The following is a 22,619-nucleotide window of genomic DNA, read 5'->3' as shown; positions in this document are numbered from 1 at the left end:
GAAATTTATCAAGAAGGTTTTTTTATAAGTGATTCACAGAAAAATAAATTGAAACCTCTAATGGCGTTTCAGTAAGAGATGCCATTGAAACATCTCCAAGTTGCCAAACTAGCCTTTAGGCAATTTAATGACCTCATAAAAAGTACATGAAAATATCCTGATTTTGCTTAATTTTGTATCTCAGCATTGCTAATATTTTGTGAAAATGCAATATTCACTCCCAGCACATATACACTATAATACTGCCCTCAGCCCTGATCTACAAGGAAGACAGAAAGAATGGATAACAAAGTAAGAGAGAGCGCTCATGTGACACAGTCATATGCTATCAATATGCTGCCATGTTCTCTTGGAGCTCAGACTCTTTTTTTAATGGGGCCTGGTGGTTAGAACATGGCAGGCATCTCACAGAGACACTGTATTGTTATGCTTTAATTTACTTTTGGGCGCTTTCTTGCATTTCTTTTTCAGTTTTTTTTTGCGGACTTTCAAAGACGCTTGTTTCCATGAAGCTCTGCCAAGAAGGAAAACAGTGTGGGGGTGGGGTGTGTGGGAGTTTGTCAGAAAGGCGCAGTGGTCTCCAGTTATTACATGAAATCATTACACGTGGAACGTCTTGGCTTCTGTAGAGAAAATACGAAGGCTACAGTGTCATACAGGTCCTAGCCCACCGACCGCATTGCATCAATGAAGCTTTTCACACTGGTCACAACGGTTAGCAGGCACAAAAATTGCATCACTTTTGTTGTTGCTATATTTATTCCCAAACATGATGTCGTGATTCACACAATTATGTAAAAGGGTTTTGTTCATTAACTTCTGTTGTTCTTAATATACAACATTATTGTGCCGTGCCACCAAAATACCAAGATGAAATAGTTGCTTTAAATGTTTTTATCTATTATTTTTTAGATTTAGTCGCATTACACCATTTCAGATGATTGCATTACACCTATACAGAAGCCAATATAACGGGAGACTTTCATTCTGCTCATATTAATGATCAAATCACCACCTGCAACATGACTGCTCCCAAAGTGTGAGGAATGTTGCACGATGCCCAGCGTCATGTGACCGTGGGATTCATGTACACTGCTTATTTATTCCAGTATTATCCCCTGGGTTGCTTACCACTTCAATCTGTCCACCCACACTTTTTTATTTCTTGTTATTTGAAGCATTTAATGCAAGGATGAGCTCTGCAGCTCGCCCTTTCATCTTCACTTGGGCTGTGTCTGCATGGTGTGAAATGAAGCACTAATTCATAAAATGATTTCTTTTTTTGCTATCATCATTATATTATTATTTTTATTATGTTTTACTTACCAGATGAAGCAGACCTGAGAAAACATGGGACTAGACCGACTCAACCCTGATATTGTTAAATCTCGTAGAGGTATTGGGTGTTGCCCAGCCCACTGCTCTGCATATGTCTGCTAGGGAGGTGCCATTGGCCAGTGCCCATGAGGATGCCACACTTCTCGTCAAGTGTGCTCGAACCCGCAAGGGGACGGGCACGGCCTGGGTGTGATAGGCCAATGCTATGGTATCAGCAACCCATTGGGAAAGCCTCTGTTTGGAAACAGCATTCCCTTTCTGCTGTCCACCAAAGCAGACAAAGAGCTGCTCAGAACATCTAAAGCTCTGCATGCGGTCCACATAAGTACGCAAAGCATGCACCGGACACAGCAACGAAAAGGCTGGGTTTGCCTCCTCCCGGGGCAGTACTTGCAGGTTCACTACTTGGTCCCTGAAGGGGGTCGTAGGAACCTTGGGCACGTAGCCCGGTTGCGGTCTTAGGACGACATGAGTGTCTGCCGGACCGAAATCCAGGCAGGTGTCGCTGACAGAGAACGCTTGCAGAGGACCACTGAGAGATTCCAGGAGGGGAACAGACATGGCTGGGGAGGGTTCAACCTCCGGGTGCCTCTAAGGAACCTGATAATCAAGTCGTGCTTACCCAAGGACTTGTCGTCCACTGCGTCGTGGTGGGCCACGATAGCGGCTACATACACCTTCAAAGTGGAGGAAGACAGCCTCCCCTCCAACCTCTCCTGCAGAAATGAGAGCACTGACCTGACTGCGCACCTCTGCGGGTCTTCGTGGCCTAAAATAGAATAAGGTTGAAAGTAATCCAAAAGTAATCAGATTATGTTAACCCAAAAGTGTAATCTATGAGATGTTACTGATTGAATTTTTTGTTGTGTAATTTGTAATCATTACCTGGTTACAATTCACAAGTAATCCGCTCAGCACGGTTTACAGAGATACCAATTTCTTTGTTTTTAATTACTCTGTATACTGACATCAGGTCTATTAAAGGTTTCACATACAGGGATCTGCACATCCATCCTCAAACTGATCTTTCATATGGCGTCCAGACCCCTCAGAGAGAGTCGAGAACTGACGACACGGAGATGGCTGAAGTGAAGTTTTGTTTAGTGTGTTGTATCCAAATGACCTCACTCAGTTTGTCAGACAAGTGGCAACAAAATGATTCTGTATCTGCCCTGGTGCTAAAATAGTTTAACAGCTTTTCATTGGTACTTTGTTTATTAATCTTACTTATGGTATTAATGTTAACTTATAGTTAATGTTAAATTAATAATTGTTTATGACTACGAATGAACTTTTAGCTCATTATCACAAACCCTTACATTTATTAAGTCAATTCTCATAACTATTGCATTATGAATTGTGTTAATTATTGCTTGTGTTGTTGTAAATACAAACTATTAAAAGTGTTTAAAAATACTTCAATGTCTTTTATATTTCACTCTCTTAGTGATACAGTATATGAACTATCCATTAATCATTCTCCTGGTAATAAAACAAAAAGTAATTTTAAAAACAAAACAAAAAACGAATGTTACAGTTGCATGTTGGGAACCCCTAAAAGGTTCTATATAGAACCTTTCCACCTGGCACAAAGAACCCTTTAGGATTCTGTTGATAGAATCCTTAAAAAGGGTTCCAGATATGAAGCTGCCAATAGAACCCATTATGGTTCTATATGGAACCATTTCATCAAAGGGTGGATTTTGGGTATTATTATCTAATAGCTGGCACAGCCTAAATGACATCAGCAGAAAAGTAATTTGAGAGGAAGAGCAAGTTATGAAAAAAACACATTTATGTGCACCGAAAAATTGTTCACAGTAAATGCGCGGTCTCATATCTACATAAAGCGAAATACAGTCATCTCAATGGGAATCCACGCTATCATGAATTTCCAGGGGTGAAGAATTTCCTTTCGCAGACTTTGTGTGGAGTTCAAGTTTGGTGAACTTTGATGGGAGGTTGCTTGGTTTGGCAGTGACTTCTGTGTGGGCAGAGCTTCGTGCACAGCTACACTGAATATATACTGAATGGAAAAAGATATCAATTTAGTGGTGAGTTTCTTTTTAACTTGAACTGAGTTTTGAGATTCATCATTAATGAGAGGATGCTTGACAATTATATTTGATCTGGTTTCACACACGCTCAACATCCAACCACGCTATCTACGCTATCTAAGTTATGTGTGACCACGCCATAAGTCCATGCATTAAGAATATAAATAGGGTAAATGAGTGGAAATCAAAGGTCAATCTGAGTTAGAATCATAATCATGTGGTTGTCTGTGCCATCTTGTGGTTTATTTCTTCTCCTGTACTTCTGTTTTACATTTACTCTAATTTACATTCCACAGTGTTCAAGCAAGTGAGACAAATCTTGTCTAGTAAGTGAAAACTTTTTAGGTGTCAAAACTCAACAAACTAAGCCACCGAGTTCAATGCAAATCCAAGCTTGCAGTAAACTTTCTGTGGAGAAAAACAAGCCGTGTTTCTTTTCAAAGGTTTTGCCACGAAAGTCTTTGTGGCCTGCCAAACTCGTTAAGGCCCTGCAGCTATGCCAGAGAGGTCACGAAAAGCTGCATCTCATTTCACCGCATTATTTTTGGTTGAGATTTACAGAAAGGCGCAATCCGCAAATCTGGTTAATGTCACCCTCCTGTTCCTTCGGTAACCCTTCATCATTACTATTCAACATGCCAAACTATGATGGATCCGATGCAGGGAAAATGCTACAAGACGGGATGGCTCTTTCTGTAATTACAGACTCTCTCTTATCTCTGGGATGGAATTAAAAACACTTTCCATGCAGACAGTCTCAGTGCTGGCCTGCAGGATGCAAATAAAAAGAGACTGCTGTTAGAGAATTGGAAAGGACTTCGGCAGTTTGATTAGAAACTGATGTGATTGCGGCTACGCTGAACATTACTTGACAATACAAAGGGTTGATACGGCGGCGTGGAGGAAGAGCAGAGCACTTGGGTGAGGTTGTGTTGGATGAACCTCTCAGAGAGGTATGGCAACCTCGAATAGGAAGCATGCAAAGACAATATACAGTATAGAAACTCATTAACAAGTAAGGTTAGACATTCCCGTTCCTCGTGTAATAGCACATGAAATGTCCTCATTAGGCAGATGTTTTTGTTGACTTTTTTAATGAAAAAATATTTGTAAATATCTGTATGTGTTAATTTACCATTAATACAACAAACTGAATTTGAACAGCAAAACAAATACTTATTGCAACAGATTTGCAGCTTAATAAGTCTAATCAAGAACTGGCAAAAATTGCTAATTCATTTGAACTTACTAAGTTTCCAATAGCAAATGTCTTTGTACAAAACCATTTACAAAAAGCATTGCTATCATTACAAATATACATCATTAACTTTGTCAATTATGTTTTAAGGAAGATACACTATAAAGGTGATTTGCATTATACAAAAAAGAAATTAAATATACCAGATATTACTTATAAATGCACTTTTTCAAAAGCAAATATAAACACATCAGCAACAAGAAATACCAGAGAATACTGTAATATCATAAAAGTCTAAATGTCTTACTCTTTATTTACATTTCTTGCTTTTCTTTACAGTCTCTTATATAAAAACTCATTTACTAGCCCTCCAGTCCAAAGATCTCAAGACATTCAAGAAGAATGAACTCCACTATTTGGTTCTGGTATACCATATTTACTTCCATGTTTCCTGCTTCAAACTCGGGCCACATGAGAGTCGGTCCGAACACGATGCTAACGCCCTGGGTCGACATCAAGTTTTGCCGTGACTTTGTCAAGACTCTGTAAAGAGAAACACAATGGATCACTGATGTGGAAGATGTAGTAGCTTTGCAGATATCTCGTGGATATCCTTATTGGAACAAATGCTTACTACAGCGTACGTGTAGCCTAAAATGTGTACATTTCCTGTCATCAGTGAAGGACCATCGGTAGGATGTTTTTGGGGACACGTGCCTGGTCTTTGGAGGCATCTAAGCGCACTTTTAGTGGAATCTCTCTGAGCTGAGGTTAGTCTGTGGTGAAGACATAATCAACACTGGGGTATTGAAGGACTCTTATGAGGAGCCAGATTGGAGCCCTCTGGATCTGTTATGGGTTGAGGCCTGGAAAGTGAGGGAGGGATTGTGGTGGAGGGCTGTGTTCCAAGCTGTCAATGGGATCCTGACTAAGAAGTGGGAAGGAGGCTTAACATTTAGGAGCACACTTTGTATGGTTTTGCTGTGGCCGAGATCTGAATTTGAAGTGTGTTGGGTTTATAGCGTTCGTTTATGTTGTCCCATAGTGTAATCGTCACTGTGCCATCTACTTTTGAGGTTACATAAATCAAAATAACGGTCTACAATCATGCAGCATAACTCAACCTGTAATCCAGGTGTCATTTTCAAAATACCACTGTGTTACAAAATACATGGCTATATTTGTTCGTGAACATTTATGTAACAGCAGTTGAAAATGTGTGCTCTGTTTTGTAAGTGTTTTTTGTTTTGACTTCAGACACCCCCTTACGCACTCCCTCACTATGACATTTTCTTCTCAAAGTGTGTATGTAACGTGCGGAGGGGGTGATAATTGTGCTACAGTATGTGTGATGTCCCTTCTCAAGTGTTTTGGGAACTTTGGGAGACCATTTCAGCAAAACACAACTTAAGAGGCAGGCCAAGCGCTCTCAATAATTCCCCATTAATGTGTATAATTAACCTCGGCCATTTCGTTTCCCCGGTACATCACAGCTAGACGCTTGTCCTGCCATGAGCATTTTAACCTAATTAGTGCTCTATGATGTAAGGATCCCGGCTGCCATTGCTAATGGTCTGCTAATGATCTTAAAGAAAGAGACTTCATTTCCGAAGTGATTTTTCAAAACATTAAATATGAAGCTTTTTTGTCAAACCTTTTAGTGTTTTTCGGTAATTATGCCACTGTGACACCACTATATACCATGACCCCTACATCCCCCACCTTCATGTTCGTTTCGGCTATCAGTAATGCCAGATCGATTAAAATAATGATAGAAGCCTAACTACAGTCATTATCATGTTCAATTACAGTAGGATCTTGTTGGGAAGATGTGAAATATGAATAAATTCTCTAATAGGAAAAAATATACTATTCTCTGGCCTGTAAACATACTTTCATCAAAGAGGAACATGTAAAGGATGCTGCATATTTACGGCATAACACCCAGACATATACACACAATTGCATGTGTGTATATGTATGTATATACACACATGCAGTGTCCATAGGATGGCCCTTTGCATGGGCTGGGTCAATCAGCCACTCACGCTCCCTTCCAAATTCATCAGCGCGAGGGCTGGCAGCATCACTGGCACCCTGTCTTCCCAGGCCCACGGCAAGCGTGAGGGGAAGGCGGCCCAGCATCTAGCCGTACACCCCCGGCAACTCATTAACACGTCCGGGGGTCCGAGGAACGGGTCTGGCAGCACACCATCTCGTCCAGCTCCGAACCTTCCCAGCATGCGAGGATGCCAGTTTGTGCACACGTGGAGATTTTAAGCCTGCTCCCCGAAAAGAGGTGCACTCTTGTGTTTTAAAGACAGTGGCGACGAAGCATAATTCACATCAGGTGTGCTTCATTTACCACTGACTAAAAGAGGCTTATTAATTATGCACCTCTTCTCGCTCTCCCGCCCAACTCCTGTCTTGAGCCTGGCTGAAGGGTCGCCCAAAGAGGCGGGGCGACGATGACGAGCCGGAGGGGGGATTATTCCGCCACTATATATATATATATATATTAGGGCTGTCAAATGATTACAATATTTAATTGTGATTAATCGCATAATTTTTTTGTAGTTAATCGTGATTTAATTGCAATATCTTTATAAACATGAGTGGACAAAATATGCTTCATCCAGATGTATTTTTCAGTCATCCACACAAAACCACCAACCCTGCGATTACTGGCCAACCCGCTCTACCAACTGAGCCATAGCCGCCACTTTACAGCACGCGGAAGCACTTTTGCCTTGCGCTAGTGCCGCTGCAATGATGTTACAATGTTAGAAGCTCTATCTGTGCTTTGCGGGCATGTTTTACTGCTATGCTACATTGATAAAGGCTTGGTGCAGTTCTCAGCATAATATCTCCCACCATCTGTTTTCCAAACACAATGCATGTGACATTAGTGTCGTTTGCTCAAACTGACTCGCTTCTCGTGAGCTACGGTTTATTCAAAGGGTCATATTACACGTAAACGGGTTTAAAAATTATTTGTGCTTTGCGAATTGCGAATTTTGCGTTAATGCATTAATAACTAGCATTACATACAATCGGACTGCAATGTTTTAATGTTTTAATAACCTTTTTATTTTTTGTATACCAATGTATTTTTGTCCACCTTGTTTAAATTAACACTAAGTAAGTGAAGACATTTATTCATTTGGAAAAGGGAAGGATGCAATCTGGTCATCAGTATCTGGGTATTTATGGCAAAATGTGCTCATTAAACCATCGGTTGACTTGGAGCCCAGTGAAGTTGCTCTGGTGTCTGGGTAAGGGCCAGGCTGTGGGCAGCTTGACCGGAGGTGACTGTGCTATGCTTGGTTGAATCTGACAAATCATTGGTATCCCGTACATAAGCTGACGTGTAAGACTCAAGATGCCAATGGTTATTAATTAGCATCTCGTTTGCAAGCGGGGTATGACAGGAAATGGAGGATAGTGCACAATACCGTCATTCCCAGCCTAGGAGACAAGTGCTAATTAGGTCAGCCTTTCTGGCTCCTGAAGAATCATGGGACGACTAATAAATTGAGGTGGGGTGGGGGTAACAGAATTGCTCCAAGCTTTAAACTGTGTCATTTTCATCTTATAAGAAGATGGCCTAGACTGAACCTGTATGAAAGAAAGAATAGCTATTATCAGGGGAACTGATTTTGTGCTTTGATTTTATCTTTTGGTATTTGCAGTTTGGACAAGTTTATTGTGTACAACTTTTTTTTTCCTTTAGGTATAGAAGGACATACAGTTTATTGCTGTACATACAGTTCAGCTCATAAGTTTATATGCCTCTTGCTGAATCATAAAATCATGGATCATAAAAATATTATATTATTTAAATTAGTACTGCCCTGATGAAGCTATCAGACAACATATATTTATAATAATAACTGAATGTATATGTTGCCTCCTCCCCCACAGTGGATGATGTTGAGATCCAGCTTTGCCTCTCAGGGAAATGACTATGGTGCTCAAGGAGGCAACACAATATTAAGAACAACTTTTGAAGAGGATAATTTGTTTACAAAACAGTAAAACAGCTATTCAAGTTTATTCTACAATAATAACTTCATTTACACAAATGATCCTCTTCAAAAGTTTACATACCCTTTGTTCTTAATATTGTGTTGCCTACTTGAGCACCATAGTCATTTCCCTGAGAGGCAAAGCTTACTTTTACTTTACATTTATGCATTTGGCAGACGCTTTTATCCAATGTGACTTACAGTGCACTTATTACAGGGACAATCCCCCCGGAACAACCTGGAGTTAAGTGTCTTACTCAAGGACACAATGGTGGTGACTGTGGGGATCAAACCAGCAACCTTCTGATTAACATTTATGTGCTTTAGCCCACTACACTACCACCACTCCAAAGCTGGATCTCAACATCATCCATATATATCATATATATATATATTCGGGCTGTCAATTTAACGCGTTAATTCAGTGCGATTAATTTTATAAAAAATAACATGTTAAAAAAATTTGCGCAATTAACTCTTTCCCCGCCAGCGTTTTTAAAAAAAGTTGCCAGCCACCGCCAGGGTTTTTGGCGATTTTAAGCTAAATTTTAATGGCCCATAGAATATTTTCTTCCATGAATATATGAAGATGCTATATATCAAAATAAAGATCTGAGCCTCTGCTTTTATGCAAAAAAAAGCGATTTTATTTTATCTTCATTTGTTCTTTTTTATTGCCACTTGAACAGAGGTAGGTTTTGTCAAAAACAACATTTCGGACAAAAAGCTGAGAAAAAGGCATTTTTATCAAACAAGTGCTTTAGTATTAGTATGGTGTTCCACTTCACGTTTGAGACGATCGCAGTCTGTTTCTTTGATCAAAGAGTTGCGTACTCTTTCAAAACATGCGTGCGGGTCTTCCTTACCGTATACCACCTAAAACACGGATACCTGGAAAGAGTTAATGGCAATGCCCCCGGACCGTAATAAGGAAGATTCCTGAGAAATGCTTGTAGTACCACCTGTTTACTCCAGAGGGCAGTAAGTGAAACTTCAGCTGTGTGAGCAACACACAGTTTATACAGTGAAGAAAACAACCCACAACACAAACATGCGTTACGTTCTTGTGTTCAAAACACTTGATGGAGCGCAAATCTGAACTAAGAGATCTCAAGATGTGTTTAAAGATTGAGTATTAAACTATATTTGAACTAAACATTGTATGTTTATGGCGCTTAACACACACGAGGCGCTACACAAGCATGTCTGGCGCAGGTGTTCATTGACGGTCCTTAAACAAGCCCTCATAATAAATCTCTGATTGATAAATTCACTTGTGTAATGGATTACTGTGAACTGTGTGTCAATGATGGACTTATGATCAATAATATGGTAGTAATCAATACATTGTATTATAAAGACACTTTCTGTCTTATTAATGATGAACTCTTCTGACACAAGAATGTAACGCATTTTAATTATCTGAATATTCTTTATTTTATATATATATATATATTTGTATATGCGATTAATTGCGATTATTAATCGGGACATTTGTAATTGTAATTAATTCGATTACAGTTTTTTAATCGATTGACAGCCCTAATATATATATACGTATATAAACAGATTCTGCAAAAGGTTGCCCATGAAATATGGGTATGTTAACAAATGAGCACAACTGTATACTCTTGTGAATATCAAAAGTTGCACAACAGCAGTTTCCTTTAATCTAATTTGAGAGACACCAAACATAGATGAGAAGAAAGGTTGTTTTCTTGGCTTTCCTGATCAGAGGCTGATCCAGGTTTATTTTCCAGCACAAAGCAAACGGACCCTTGAATTACTATCAAAAACAAAACCTGTGGCCTTTTAAATCACTTGTGGTAAACTGGAAATATGAGCGGTGGTGACAAAACCTGCCACAAAAAGAAACATAAATAGCACTACCGAGCAAGTGTACTGTTGAGAAAATCTGGTTGCCTTGACCACATCATCACAATGCAAGCACACAACTGGTTATTGAATCCAGGCTTCATAGGCCAGAAAAACATTAACATTGGTACCACACGGGCATAAAAAGCGGCCACAACAAATACATTTTGACTTGCACAGCTTCTAGATGGGCCAAGCCAGAGAAAACAATATGATCACACGTGATGTCGGCATGATGATAATTTCGGTACTCTAGGATCGGCGACTGTATGCCGACGTGATTGGCAGTGCGTTGCATCAGCTGCGTGGGAGACTCGGGTTCAAAGCCAGGCAGTAACCATGACTGAATAATCAATAATGAACATGATTCAGAGGTTTCACTTTTCCCTCTAAAAATACTTTTTTACTCCACTAATGGTTAAGGTAAGGTTTGGGTTTGGGGATAGATTATATAATATAAGCATATAAATATATTATTTTCTGTACATCGTATAACATCATGTAAAGCTGAAAAAAACTTGCTTCACTACTAGCTTTTGGCGACCTCTCCTGGACATAAATGGAGCTCACACGTGCCAATATGCCCTAAAACACTTACCGTTTTGGCCACTGGGGGCAGTATTTCGATATTTCAGTCAACGCATAGCGATTTTGATGAAAGAAAAGTCTGTCTACTCTTTCCGATTTCACTGTCAGATCAGGCTGAGAAAAATACAGTATAACCCACAAAAGATGCGTAAGAGTAGAGGTTCAAAGGGATGCTTCAGTTAAGTATACCTGTTTTAGTGGAGACAGACGGGAGTGTACAGGCGAATACTGATGATTGAGCAAATATGTAATATTATATAATAAATAGAGTAAATCGTGACACATTTTATGTCAGTGCAGTTGTAGTTTATCTGTATCTTTTATATTATTTACAAACTACATACTGGGCCCTATTTTAAGAGCACTAGCACTATGTGCAACGCTAAGCCATACATCATACATGCAAATTCAGTGGGCATGGCAAAGTGTTGGTATTTTCATGCAAGTTAGGCGTAAGTGGGTTTGGCAAAATGTCACATGCAAAGCGCTAATGGGCTGGGTCAAGTGCAGTTTAATTCAGAGGTTCTTCTCTTGCACCATCTGCATCCTGTTGTTTAGTCCATTCCCTGTCAAGCACTAGCAATATGAATAAAGACAGCAAATTAATAAGAAGTTGCTTGTGTAAATGGACTGTACGCAATGAATTAGAAGAATAGAAATATGGACTTTTGTGCATTAAATGTGTCTCTGTTGAATGTCTGGCATATTTCTAGTTATACGCTCCTTTTATGTGTATGGAAAATGTATATGTATTATCTAAATTATAGATAATATACACAAATCATTGCTAGTATTAACGGAGATTGTATCACAACACACTTCACTTGTACCATTTATATGTAATTAATTTATTGAAACACGAAAAAATGTAACCAAAAATATTTCTAAATTCAAATGACACTTTAAGCGAAACAAAAATCAAATAAAAATAGCGAAGTGGTCAAAAAATGATACCAAATCCAAACATTTTACTCTCTCCAACTTCTTCCACCGGCCCCTTTTCCAGACTTGAGCAAAAATCACTCTACGACAACAGGTGGACAAATACCAATACAATACATGTCATAAATACAACAGTAAATATAAGCATAATAATAATAATACGGAAAATAAACCATGACCTAAAGATAGTTAAACACAAATCTTCATTCATAAAATGTCTAAAACAGTGATCGTTATGGATATATTTGAATTTTGAAAGAGTTTGAACATTAATTTTATTACTGCTGGTGGAATCTCCAGACTGCAAATAAAGGAATTGAGTTTGGACTTTGCGTTGCAAACAGACGAGCTTTTGAATCATCTTAGTTAGAGGTCGACCGATTAATCGGCCGTTTTTTTGCATTTTTACATAATCGGCATCGGCCAATATCCACGCATATCAAGCCGATTATTAGGCAGGCGCATCTGTGGGCAGCCTAGTGTTGTTGTGGAACACGTGTTCGACGCACACTGCCCCTAGAGTCATTTTCCAGCAGAGTGAGCAGACCTCATCCAGTGCCTATAAGGAAGGAGTTCCTTGGAGAAAACAGTAAGGGTTAAATTTGTATAACTTCTTTAGATTTAATTAAAAACTTTTGATACGTTACTGCCAACTTCGAGAAAAAACGTGACAAACGCGATAGGCGACATGACGTTCGGCTACTTTGGATATTGATAGCGTAGTTGAAGTTGCATTATCACAGCAGAAGGGTTGCTATCATGTCACAATAAGTAAGCAAGAATTTTGCAATTACAGACAGTGAATCTGAGACTTTTATTTGTTCTGTTTGTGTGTCTTATATTTGAGAGGGTTGTCACTCAATGCAGATAAATAAGTAATAAAAATATACCAACGCACTATAGGCTATTGAAGGACTGGCTTTGGTAAGCTCGGACGTTATCGGTTCTGCTGTCAGTACTGGAGAAATTAAGAAAATACATTCTTTATTGCTATAAAGAGAAAGTTATTTTATCTCGCCAGCCATTTCTATGTATAATAATATGAAACCATTTGTCTGTGATGCAATTTAGCTATTCGCAGTCAGAGAGAGAGAGAGAGAGAGAGAGAGAGAGCGTAGCAGCTCACGCGATTGCCACAGCGAGCACAACACAAGCCCAACACGAGCCCTGCTTAATGAGTGACAGAACTAAACATTCAAACGTAGCCTGGTTTAGATCTGTGATATTAGTCTGATTTTATTTTAGATTTCGCCTTCCAAAGATTATAAAAAGAATATTTATACATAAGCCGCATTCTGTCTAGCACAACTTCCTTCCCTTCACAGCGGTGCACTGACATTTCTCCCTAAAACTCAAACTTAACGTCAGAATCAGCACGATCGGTGATTGTTGTAAAATGCAGTCAAGCTACTGTTGCTAAATTGCGGGACGCGTTTAATAATAAAAAGAGTGCAAGAGATTCCGTTCCCAAGGTGGCGCGCGCTCCGAAACACACCGCAAAGAGACAAGCAAAGTATAGGCTACTTTGGGTTTCATGCGTCTAAACGATCAACTATACACAAAAATATGTCAAAACGACCGGCTTGGAAATTCACTTAAACACAGTTTATGTCTTAAATGGACGTAGTTATGGAAATAGTTGGGAGAAAATATGCTGCATCAGGAGCCTATTAGATCTGAACTCGGTCTTAAAGGGGAAGCGGTCTATTAAACATGTGACGATTGAGCCACTGCGAATCAAACAACAAAGGCAAAGCGAAAATCACTTACAGCTCTTGAATGAATAACTTCTGCATTAATGAGCATTAATCTATCTATGATAAACTATGCAGTGTTATTTTACAATTGATTACTTTATTAGATTTCTTTTTAGACCACACCTGAACAGTAATGTTAGTAGACCTTCCTGAAATAAAATTGTATATATATATATATATATATATATATATATATATATAACAAAAAGAACCGTTAAGAATACCGTTAAAGTACCGGATCGATAAGCAGTATCGGTAAGATAGTAATACCATTAAACCTTAATGATACCCATCCCTAGTTTTGCCTGTGCTTCTCTTGGATGCTCTGAATATTGGATTACGTGTCTGGATTGGCCCTTAACCTTCGTGTCTCGGAGCAGTTCGTAACACCTGCTTTGTTTATTTAATATATTTGTTATACATTATTTATACAATATGTTTTTACATTATAAATTTTTAATTTAAGTGTACAAGTGCAGATTGGTCAAGTGTTCAATAAATGTATTTGTTGAGAAATTTAGTTAAAGTAATTATGTGTGTTACATTATATCTTTCAAAGAAAAGGTTCAAATAAGAGGTTAAAAACAAGCACATATCGGCCAAAATAAATCGGCAGCATTAATCGGCCATCGGCCGACCCGGATTTCAAAAGATCGGCATCGGCCTGAAAAAACCAATATCGGTCGACCTCTAATCTTAGTGCAATGAACTATTTCTCAGGAAAATAACAAATTGCACTTTGTGCCATTTCATTTACATACAATGCACCCACAGTTTGTGCGCATACACCCACAAATAGCGCAAACAATTCCCAGCCATGCCAACTTATTTATTTAGAATTAGTGCTCTCATGAAAATTGGATAAAACGTTGCCCATGGTCGTAGCGTAGTGTTGCACTTAGCTCGCTTATGAATTTAGAGGTGGGTTGACTATTTTGTCTTAATATAATGATGCTGGTTTCGAGTTCACCTGACTTCAGTTGGATACATTGCTCTCCCAATCTTACATTAGATGCATTATTGTGTTCAATAAAAGTTGGATGTAGCTCAGTGGAATGGAACAGAAAGCAGGGGTCTATAAACGCAAAGCTCGTAGCATGACACTCAAAAAACAGTGCAAGAAGTGTCAAAATGGCCGTGTTCTTCTGAATGTATATGGCTGTAGTGGTTTTTAAGGGGATGAAAATATCGAGGCAACTTCTTGGAGAGGGGTTTTATAGTCTAGATAGGCTAAATTATTTGACCTCACAAATTATTTGAACTCACAAATCGACAAGTCGGTTGTTGGACAACTAGTCGACCTTTGTGACCCATCCCACCACAAGATTAGTACATGCATTCTACTTTGAGTAACCTCATTATTCTCTCTTTATCTCACTCTGGACTGTACCAGTTTTACTCCAAATCAGAATGAATACAATTGTCTTGGAAAACAACAGATTCCAACACAAGCTGTAAACCAATTCCTTGAGACCGCATATTCCTTGCCTTTATTCATGGGAAAACCATCCTAATATTCAGAGAGGGAAAGTGGTAGACAGAAACAAATATGACTTAAGTGAGAATGTTCAATAAACGGAACCACATCACTTGGCCAGGGTGTGGTTCCCATAAAGCAAAGCCCAGCGATTTGGATTCTAGGCACCAGTGATTTTATTGCTCTAATAGTGAGAGAAAGGAGCAGCAGGAACATCGCTGTAGAAAAGGAACAGACGTGGTGGCACTACAGGGATTTTGAGTGGCACCACAAGTTCCACTGTAACAATCTTTTGGTAAACCGAATATATTTTCTAATGCCGCCATTCAATGAAATTATGGTAATGTTCTATGTTTGTGCTTGTGTGTGGATTGAGTATTTGGAATTTGTGCAGAATCTTTACACTATTTCTTTGAATGTATTCGTACAAATAATCACCTTTACCCAAGGTTCTCAAATTTGATCAAATCAAATCTGACCATTTGTAACTATTTGCATAATGCAATGCCAACATTACAACTTAGAATTACATATTAGATATATTGGGGATCTAGTAATTATACGCACAAAACTATATTAGCATGCGTTCTTTCACCTTCGTAACATTGCACATCTCTGTCCACTGTTAAGCCAGAAAGAGACTAAAGCCCTGGTCCATACATTTATTTTTGATATACCAATCGCCTTTATTACTGCGAGTGACCCTTCGCTAAGCCCCACTGCTAAGCTCAGTGAGTGGATATATTTATATACACTGGTGGCCAAAAGTTTGGAATAATGTACAGATTTGACTGTTTCAGAAGGAAATTGGTACTTAAATTCACCAAAGTGGCATTCAGCTGATCACAAAGTATAATCAGGACATTACAGATGTAAAAAACATAATTGTTACTGTTGTAACCTCCGTTCCCCGAGGGAGGGAACGAGAAGTTATGTCGAAGAAAGAAGGTCCTTCCTCAGGGGAATTTTCACTAACGGGACGATCGCTTTTGACGTACCGGGCGGGTAATGAAAACAAGAATTCTCCTCCCGGCCCTCCACCGGGCGACGGAGTGGTAAATCTGACTGCCTGGATCGACCGTCTCAGGAGCGCTTCGGAGCTTTCCTGGTCTACAGGAGTGGTACTAAGTGCTACAGGAAGTGTGGGGTGAAAGGTCACCTCAGTATCTGGACAAACTGACCGCTAGAATATCAAGAATCTGCAAAGCTGTCATTGCTGCACTTGGAGGATTTTGTGATGAGAAATCTTTGAAGTAGTTTAAGAAGTATTTTTCTAATTGTAATAGTAATTTTTCAGATTATTAATGTCCTGAGTATATATTTTGATCAGTTGAATGCCACTTTGGTGAATAAAAGTACCAATTTCATTCCATAAGAGCAAAATATGTGCATTATTTCAAACTTTTGGCCGCCAGTGTATATACTGTATATATATAATATATACACAATCACTGAGTAACTTATTAGGAACACCTACTAGTACAGAATTATACTAGTATAGAACACCTAGTACACCTACTTATTCATTTTTTATACATTTGGCAGATGCTTTCCTCCAAAGGCCACATGTTGCATGGCTGTGGGGGTTGAACCAGCAACCTTATGCTTACAAGTACTGTGCTTTAGCCTCTAAGCCACCATACAATTATCTAATCAGCCAATCATGTGGCAGCAGTGTAATGCATAAAATCATGCAGATACGGGTCAGGAGCTTCAGTTAATGTTCACATCAACCATCAGAATGGGAAAAACTGTGATCTCAGTGATTTGGACTGTGGCATGATTGTTAGTGCCAGACGGGCTGGTTTCAGTATTTCTGTAACTGATGATCTCCTGGTATTTTCACACACAACAGTCTCTCGAGTTTACACAGAATGGTGTAAAAACAAGTGAGCAGCAGTTCTGTGGACGGAAACGCCTTGTTGGTCAGTGAGGACAACGGAGAATGGCCAGACTGGTTCGAGCTGACAGAAATGGTACGGTAACTCAGATAACCCCTCTGTACAATTGTAGTCAGCAGAATAGCATCTCAGAATGCTCAACACGTCGAACCTTGAGGCGGATGGGCTTCAACCATAGTTTTCCTAATACATTTCTCAGTGTATGTGTGTGTGTGGGTGTGTGGGTTGGGAGGGTTACTTTTGAAATGTATTCCACTACTGATTACAGATTGCATGCTGTAAAATGTAATTTGTAACGTATTCCTTTAGATTACTCAAGGTCAGTTATGTAATCTAAATACTTTGGATTACTTCTTCAGCACTGGTATATTTTTTCACTTGTTTTGACTGTAAAAACTCTTCTAAATATCTTATGCAGTGTTGTTTCTAAAATGAGATTAATCAAATTGATCTTGTTTTAAGGATTATTCGATATGTTTACAGGAAAACAATACAAAAATTATCAAGAATATGATTTTTGCCGTAATATCAAAGATCTTACTAGAAAAAAGAAATTATGATCTAACGTGAATTTTCTTGATAAATAAATATGATCATGTCTGGTAACACGTGCATATAAAATGGCTAGCAATAGCATTTTAGCGTAGCAGAAATCTAACTATTTACACAAGGTTTATTTCTATTTCTTCTGCTCCAAATTTACTTCAAACGTACTTCTCTGTTGCTCGTATGAATGTCACACATCATCAGAAAGTGTTTCACCGCTGTTCAAACATCATTTATATGTATAAATGTTTTCATCTGAAAACACTAAATATTAAATGAAACAAATGACAATAAAATACAAAGTAATCTCTTCAGTAATACAAGTACTTTTTGAATGTAACTGTATTCTAATTACCAACGATTTAAATTGTAACTGTAGTGGAATACAGTTACTTTATATTTTAAATATGTAATCCCATTACATGTATTTCATATTTTCGAACACATCGAACTGTTTGAGAACCACTGACCTATACTAAAGGAAAGGAGGCTGCAAGTTTTAACATGTTTACCCCAAATAGATGATAAACTTGTCAATTTTAATCATGAAATACAGACCAAGTTTTCTTCAGCCCTTTCAGAATACTGTGTTCCTGCCTAGAAAACGACTGTCATTCAATGAGTGTGTCTCTCACACACATTAGTGTTTTCTGATTGGAGACCTGGCATGGACAACCCAACAGACTTTAGCACTAGTGCCAAAGGGCATGTTCCATTGGGGAAGGGAGGAGGGGGTGCTCATCAATCTGAGATGAGTCCTGTGGCCCTCCTGTGCAGGGTGGTAAATGTGCAGAAGGGTAAATTGGGATAGAACACCCCTCCTGGGAGATGGAGACTAGCCATATGGCCTTCTGGCTGTGCCAGTAACGCTATCATGGACAAGGACTTGAGCACTGACACACACAGATTAAGGTTTATATTGGGGCCTCTGTTCATGTTGCATCCTGTTTACCAAGGCCTTTCATAAAAGGGTTTCAAAATTGGCTTTATTTATTAGTCTTATTGAAAAGGAACTTCAAAAGGAGGATCATTTCATTGTCTTTTTGTAGAGTGGCAAAGAAATGTGAGTGGTGTACAGGAGGCCATTGGTAATGGGGGTCCCATGCTGGATGGAGCCCCCACAGAGAGCTTGTTTTATAAGCCATGATATTATAGTGATAACATTATATAATATTCACATGCTATTTAAAATGTTGCAAGAATCAATTTCCCACTAGTAAATATGCGGAGTTCCCCATATCTGCCCGATGTCTCCTCCTATGTTAACTGTCCCCATAACAAAAAAGTAGACTGGTCTTCTAGTCCGGTTTTGTCTGTAAAGTTCAGCCAAGAGTTCAGAGTAGACTCAACTTGTTATTGGTAACTTAGTGGTTAGAAAAAAATCTGGCTTTTAGAAGAAAGGTCAGTCTTATTTTCCCAAACCTAGCTAGATAGGTAAATATCATCAGATATATTTAGACAGCCATGTAAGCATCAGTCCTGTTCAATTCCATAATGTAGTATATAAATAAAACACATGCCTGATGAGAGCACGCAAGATGACGCAAATGAAGACGAGAGTGATAGTGTTAGTGATAGAAGAGAGTGTAGTGCTAGCTTTCAAACTCAAGGTCTTTTTGATTGCGCTTGCATCATTAGTGAAGCGAGCACAAGGTTTCAGACCCCAGAAGAAATTTGCGAAACGTTTGCACCCATTCTGAAGCTGGCAGGTATGATAAAGCTCTGATCATTACAGGTCATGAAAATACACCAATGAATTTGAAAATGAAATGGTTTTTTTAACACATAATGTCCCCCTATTCTCTCCCCACTCAAGATCCTTAATGCTATAAATAACATTCAGTTTGAGAGTATTTTTGAAGAGCGTTTGTAGTTTGAAGATAACTGGTTAAAGGTCATTTTATATACTTTCTTTTATCTCAGTTTAATATGCAGAGATAACTATAAGTTGAGCGACCCAATCAGCCCGACATAGCAAAATTAGCTAAACTTGGTGTGGTGGTGGCGTAGTGGGCTAAAGCACATAACTGGTAATCAGAAGGTCGCTGGTTTGATCCCCACAGTCACCACCATTGTGTCCTTGAGTAAGACACTTCACTCCAGGTTGCTCCGGGGGGATTGTCCCTGTAATAAGTGCACTGTAAGTCACTTTGGATAAAAGCGTCTGCCAAAAAGACCAATGGTGTGTGTTTGGGGCTGGACTATCTGTTAGGTCCGATCAATGGCAGAAAGGGGAGTGTTCTGGAAACCTGTTTGAAAATAAGCATTATTTTTGGAATTTCTTTCTGTGATGATGGTAGCACAGAAATGACACACTCAACCTGAATGGCTTGTGAAAAACTACTATAGATCAATAATATCCAGTAGCCTGGCACTTGTCTCAACTAAAAAGCAATTAGCTAATAAGGTGACTTCAATTACACTATGACTGGTGAGTTTGCCAACAAGATAACTTAATGTGTTTTCACTTCAAGCAATACTCAAATATTTGCTCATTATGTGTGCTTGTTTTGTTAATTTTCATATGTTAATATTTTGAACTTTAAACCCTCCTCCACTGGTTTGATGCAATTATAAAGGTTCTAAAAAATTAAAATAAAATTATACATTTCGCTCCAACCAAATAGTTTAGATGGGCCCCAAAGTACAGTAGTCACATGCTCAGCACGTAAAATGTGGTGCTATGTGCCTGATGTTGTGTATGGATGAAGCAAACACAGCAATCTTTAACGTACCTTCTCAGGTGTTGAAAGAGCAGTTTCATGGTGTTGTGGTTGGGTTTGGGGAGTTGATGGATCAGTTTCTTCATTGCTTGAACCTTCTGTGTGGGCTCCTTAATTTCTGTTGGCAGGGAAGAGATGATGAAATGTTTTGATTTCAGTATTGCTCCTTCATTTGAACCTCGAGGTTCACAGGAAAGTTAATGTCTTTTCCATCACTTTTTCATTAACATAGCTCATCTAACATCAGAATTTTTGCCTAATACTGCATCATTACCCCTTTCTCTATACTCTGTTCATTATATAGACATGCTCGAGAAGGCCACATTTAAAATGAGCTCCATTCCAAAATGCTGATTTACCACATAGACAGTATGTAATCTTACTTCATTTATCAGATTATTTCTTGGTACCTTTGATACTTTGACTTTCAAGTACCTCGGGGTCTTGTTCACGAGTGAGGGGACAATGGAGCGGCAGGTTGGCCAGAGAATCGGGGCAGCGGGGGCGGTATTGCACTCGCTCTATCGCACCGTTGTCACGAAAAGAGAGCTGAGCCGGGAAGGCAAAGCTCTCGATCTACCGGTCAATTTTCGTTCCTACCCTCACCTATGGTCATGAAGGCTGGGTCATGACCCAAAGAACTAGGTCGCGAGTACAAGCGGCCGAAATGGGTTTCCTCAGAAGGGTGGCGGGTTTCTCCCTTAGAGATAGGGTGAGGAGTTCAGTCATCCGTGAGGAGCTCATGGTAGAACCGCTGCTCCTTTGCGTCGAAAGGAGTCAGTTGAGGTGGTTTGGGCATCTGGTAAGGATGCCCCCTGGGTGCCTCCATAGGGAGGTGTTTCAGGCATGTCCAGCTGGGAGGAGGCCTCTGGGAAGACCCAGGACTAGTTGGAGAGATTACATCTCCACACTGGCCTGGGACGCCTCGGGGTCCCCCAGTCAGAGCTGGTTAATGTGGCTCGGGATAGGGAAGTTTGGGGCCCCCTGCCGGAGCTGCTCCCCCCGTGACCCGACTTCGGATAAGCGGTTGAAGATGGATGGGTGGACCTTTGATACCCTGAATCTTAATTACAGTCGTTTAGTGCGGCTATTACCATTACGCAGTTATGAAGCTAAACAAACATATTTTGTACAATTGTAAGGTTATCTGACATGATTACACTCAACAAAACCACGTAACGTGTCTGTGTTCGAGATGGATGGAAATAAAGATGCACTAAAAGTTCATTTTATTTCAAATGAACCCCATATGTCTATAAAAACATAGCATATTCACCCATATAATGCTGAACTTTTGCTGTCAAGTTTTCAAGTTTCAAAAACACGAAAGCACACATGAGTGGTGCTAATGGTCCGTTAGAGTCCACATCCATTAAAAGCTATTTTGCTGTAACACTAGCTGTAAGCAGTGACCTCTTGACCCTGCTACTCTTTGCATGTCAGATGGCTGATGACCTCATGGCAAACTCATGAGAGGCACCAACCTGTGCGCTGACTGTTCTCAGTATATGACCTATGACACATTGAAGTTCTCTGGAGCTATTATGATGGATATAGTAATGTAGCTAATTATACTATTTTATACACTGAGGGTTTATATGATTTCCAAGAGGCTTGTATGGTCAAATAAGTTAAACGATCATTTGGTGTTGCTTAAGCTTTGATTTGGAAGAGTAGATGGTGTTTTAATAATAATAATGTAATCAATGATTTTGATCAATATCATTATGGGACCTTAGCAGATGTTGAAATGGAGCCAGTTTCATGGGGCCACCTATGTGCACTCAAAGCTCTCTCAGGTCAAATTTCACTGATTGTTTAAAGCAGTATTAACAGACCTCCAAGACTGTAAGTCACGAGTTTCTTTCATAAGTACAACACTGAGTATTGCTTTACACATACATGCAGCAGAGCAAGCTTTTGTGTTCAGTGATGCAATGCAATTCATTATTCTTGTTGTAATACTTTAAGTTAAATATTCATATGGCATGCTTGCAGTTTAAATGTTTATTCTCAGTAATGAAAATAAATATAGCACAAAGATGAAGTACATTCAACATTGAATAAGTTTGTTTAAGAATGAACTTGAAAATATGATTTCAATTCTACATTTGTACTCAATTGAAACATGTTAAAATTAATGATCTACCTTTTTGACATGGAGTGCCATTTTTTGATTTTCCTGGTCA

At 39.1% G+C, this 22,619-nt stretch overlaps 1 protein-coding gene across 1 annotated transcript in view; it reads right to left on the bottom strand.

Annotated features, from left to right (window-relative positions):
• Positions 1 to 4,483: 4,483 nt before the first annotated feature.
• Positions 4,484 to 22,619, bottom strand: part of arhgap15 (Rho GTPase activating protein 15) — a 59,945-nt gene continuing 41,809 nt past the window's right edge. Inside the window, exons 13-14 of the mRNA XM_052141929.1 lie at positions 20,443 to 20,548; positions 4,484 to 5,136 (exon numbers count right to left, since the gene is read on the bottom strand). Of these exons, the coding sequence (XP_051997889.1) occupies positions 4,956 to 5,136; positions 20,443 to 20,548 (287 nt within the window). The 3' untranslated portion in view covers positions 4,484 to 4,955. The remainder of the gene's footprint in view (positions 5,137 to 20,442; positions 20,549 to 22,619) is intronic.

This window comes from Xyrauchen texanus, chromosome 14 (genome assembly GCF_025860055.1).
Source record: "Xyrauchen texanus isolate HMW12.3.18 chromosome 14, RBS_HiC_50CHRs, whole genome shotgun sequence".
In the NCBI taxonomy this organism is placed as follows: Eukaryota; Metazoa; Chordata; class Actinopteri; order Cypriniformes; family Catostomidae; genus Xyrauchen; species Xyrauchen texanus.
This window is presented reverse-complemented; position numbering and strand designations above follow the sequence as displayed.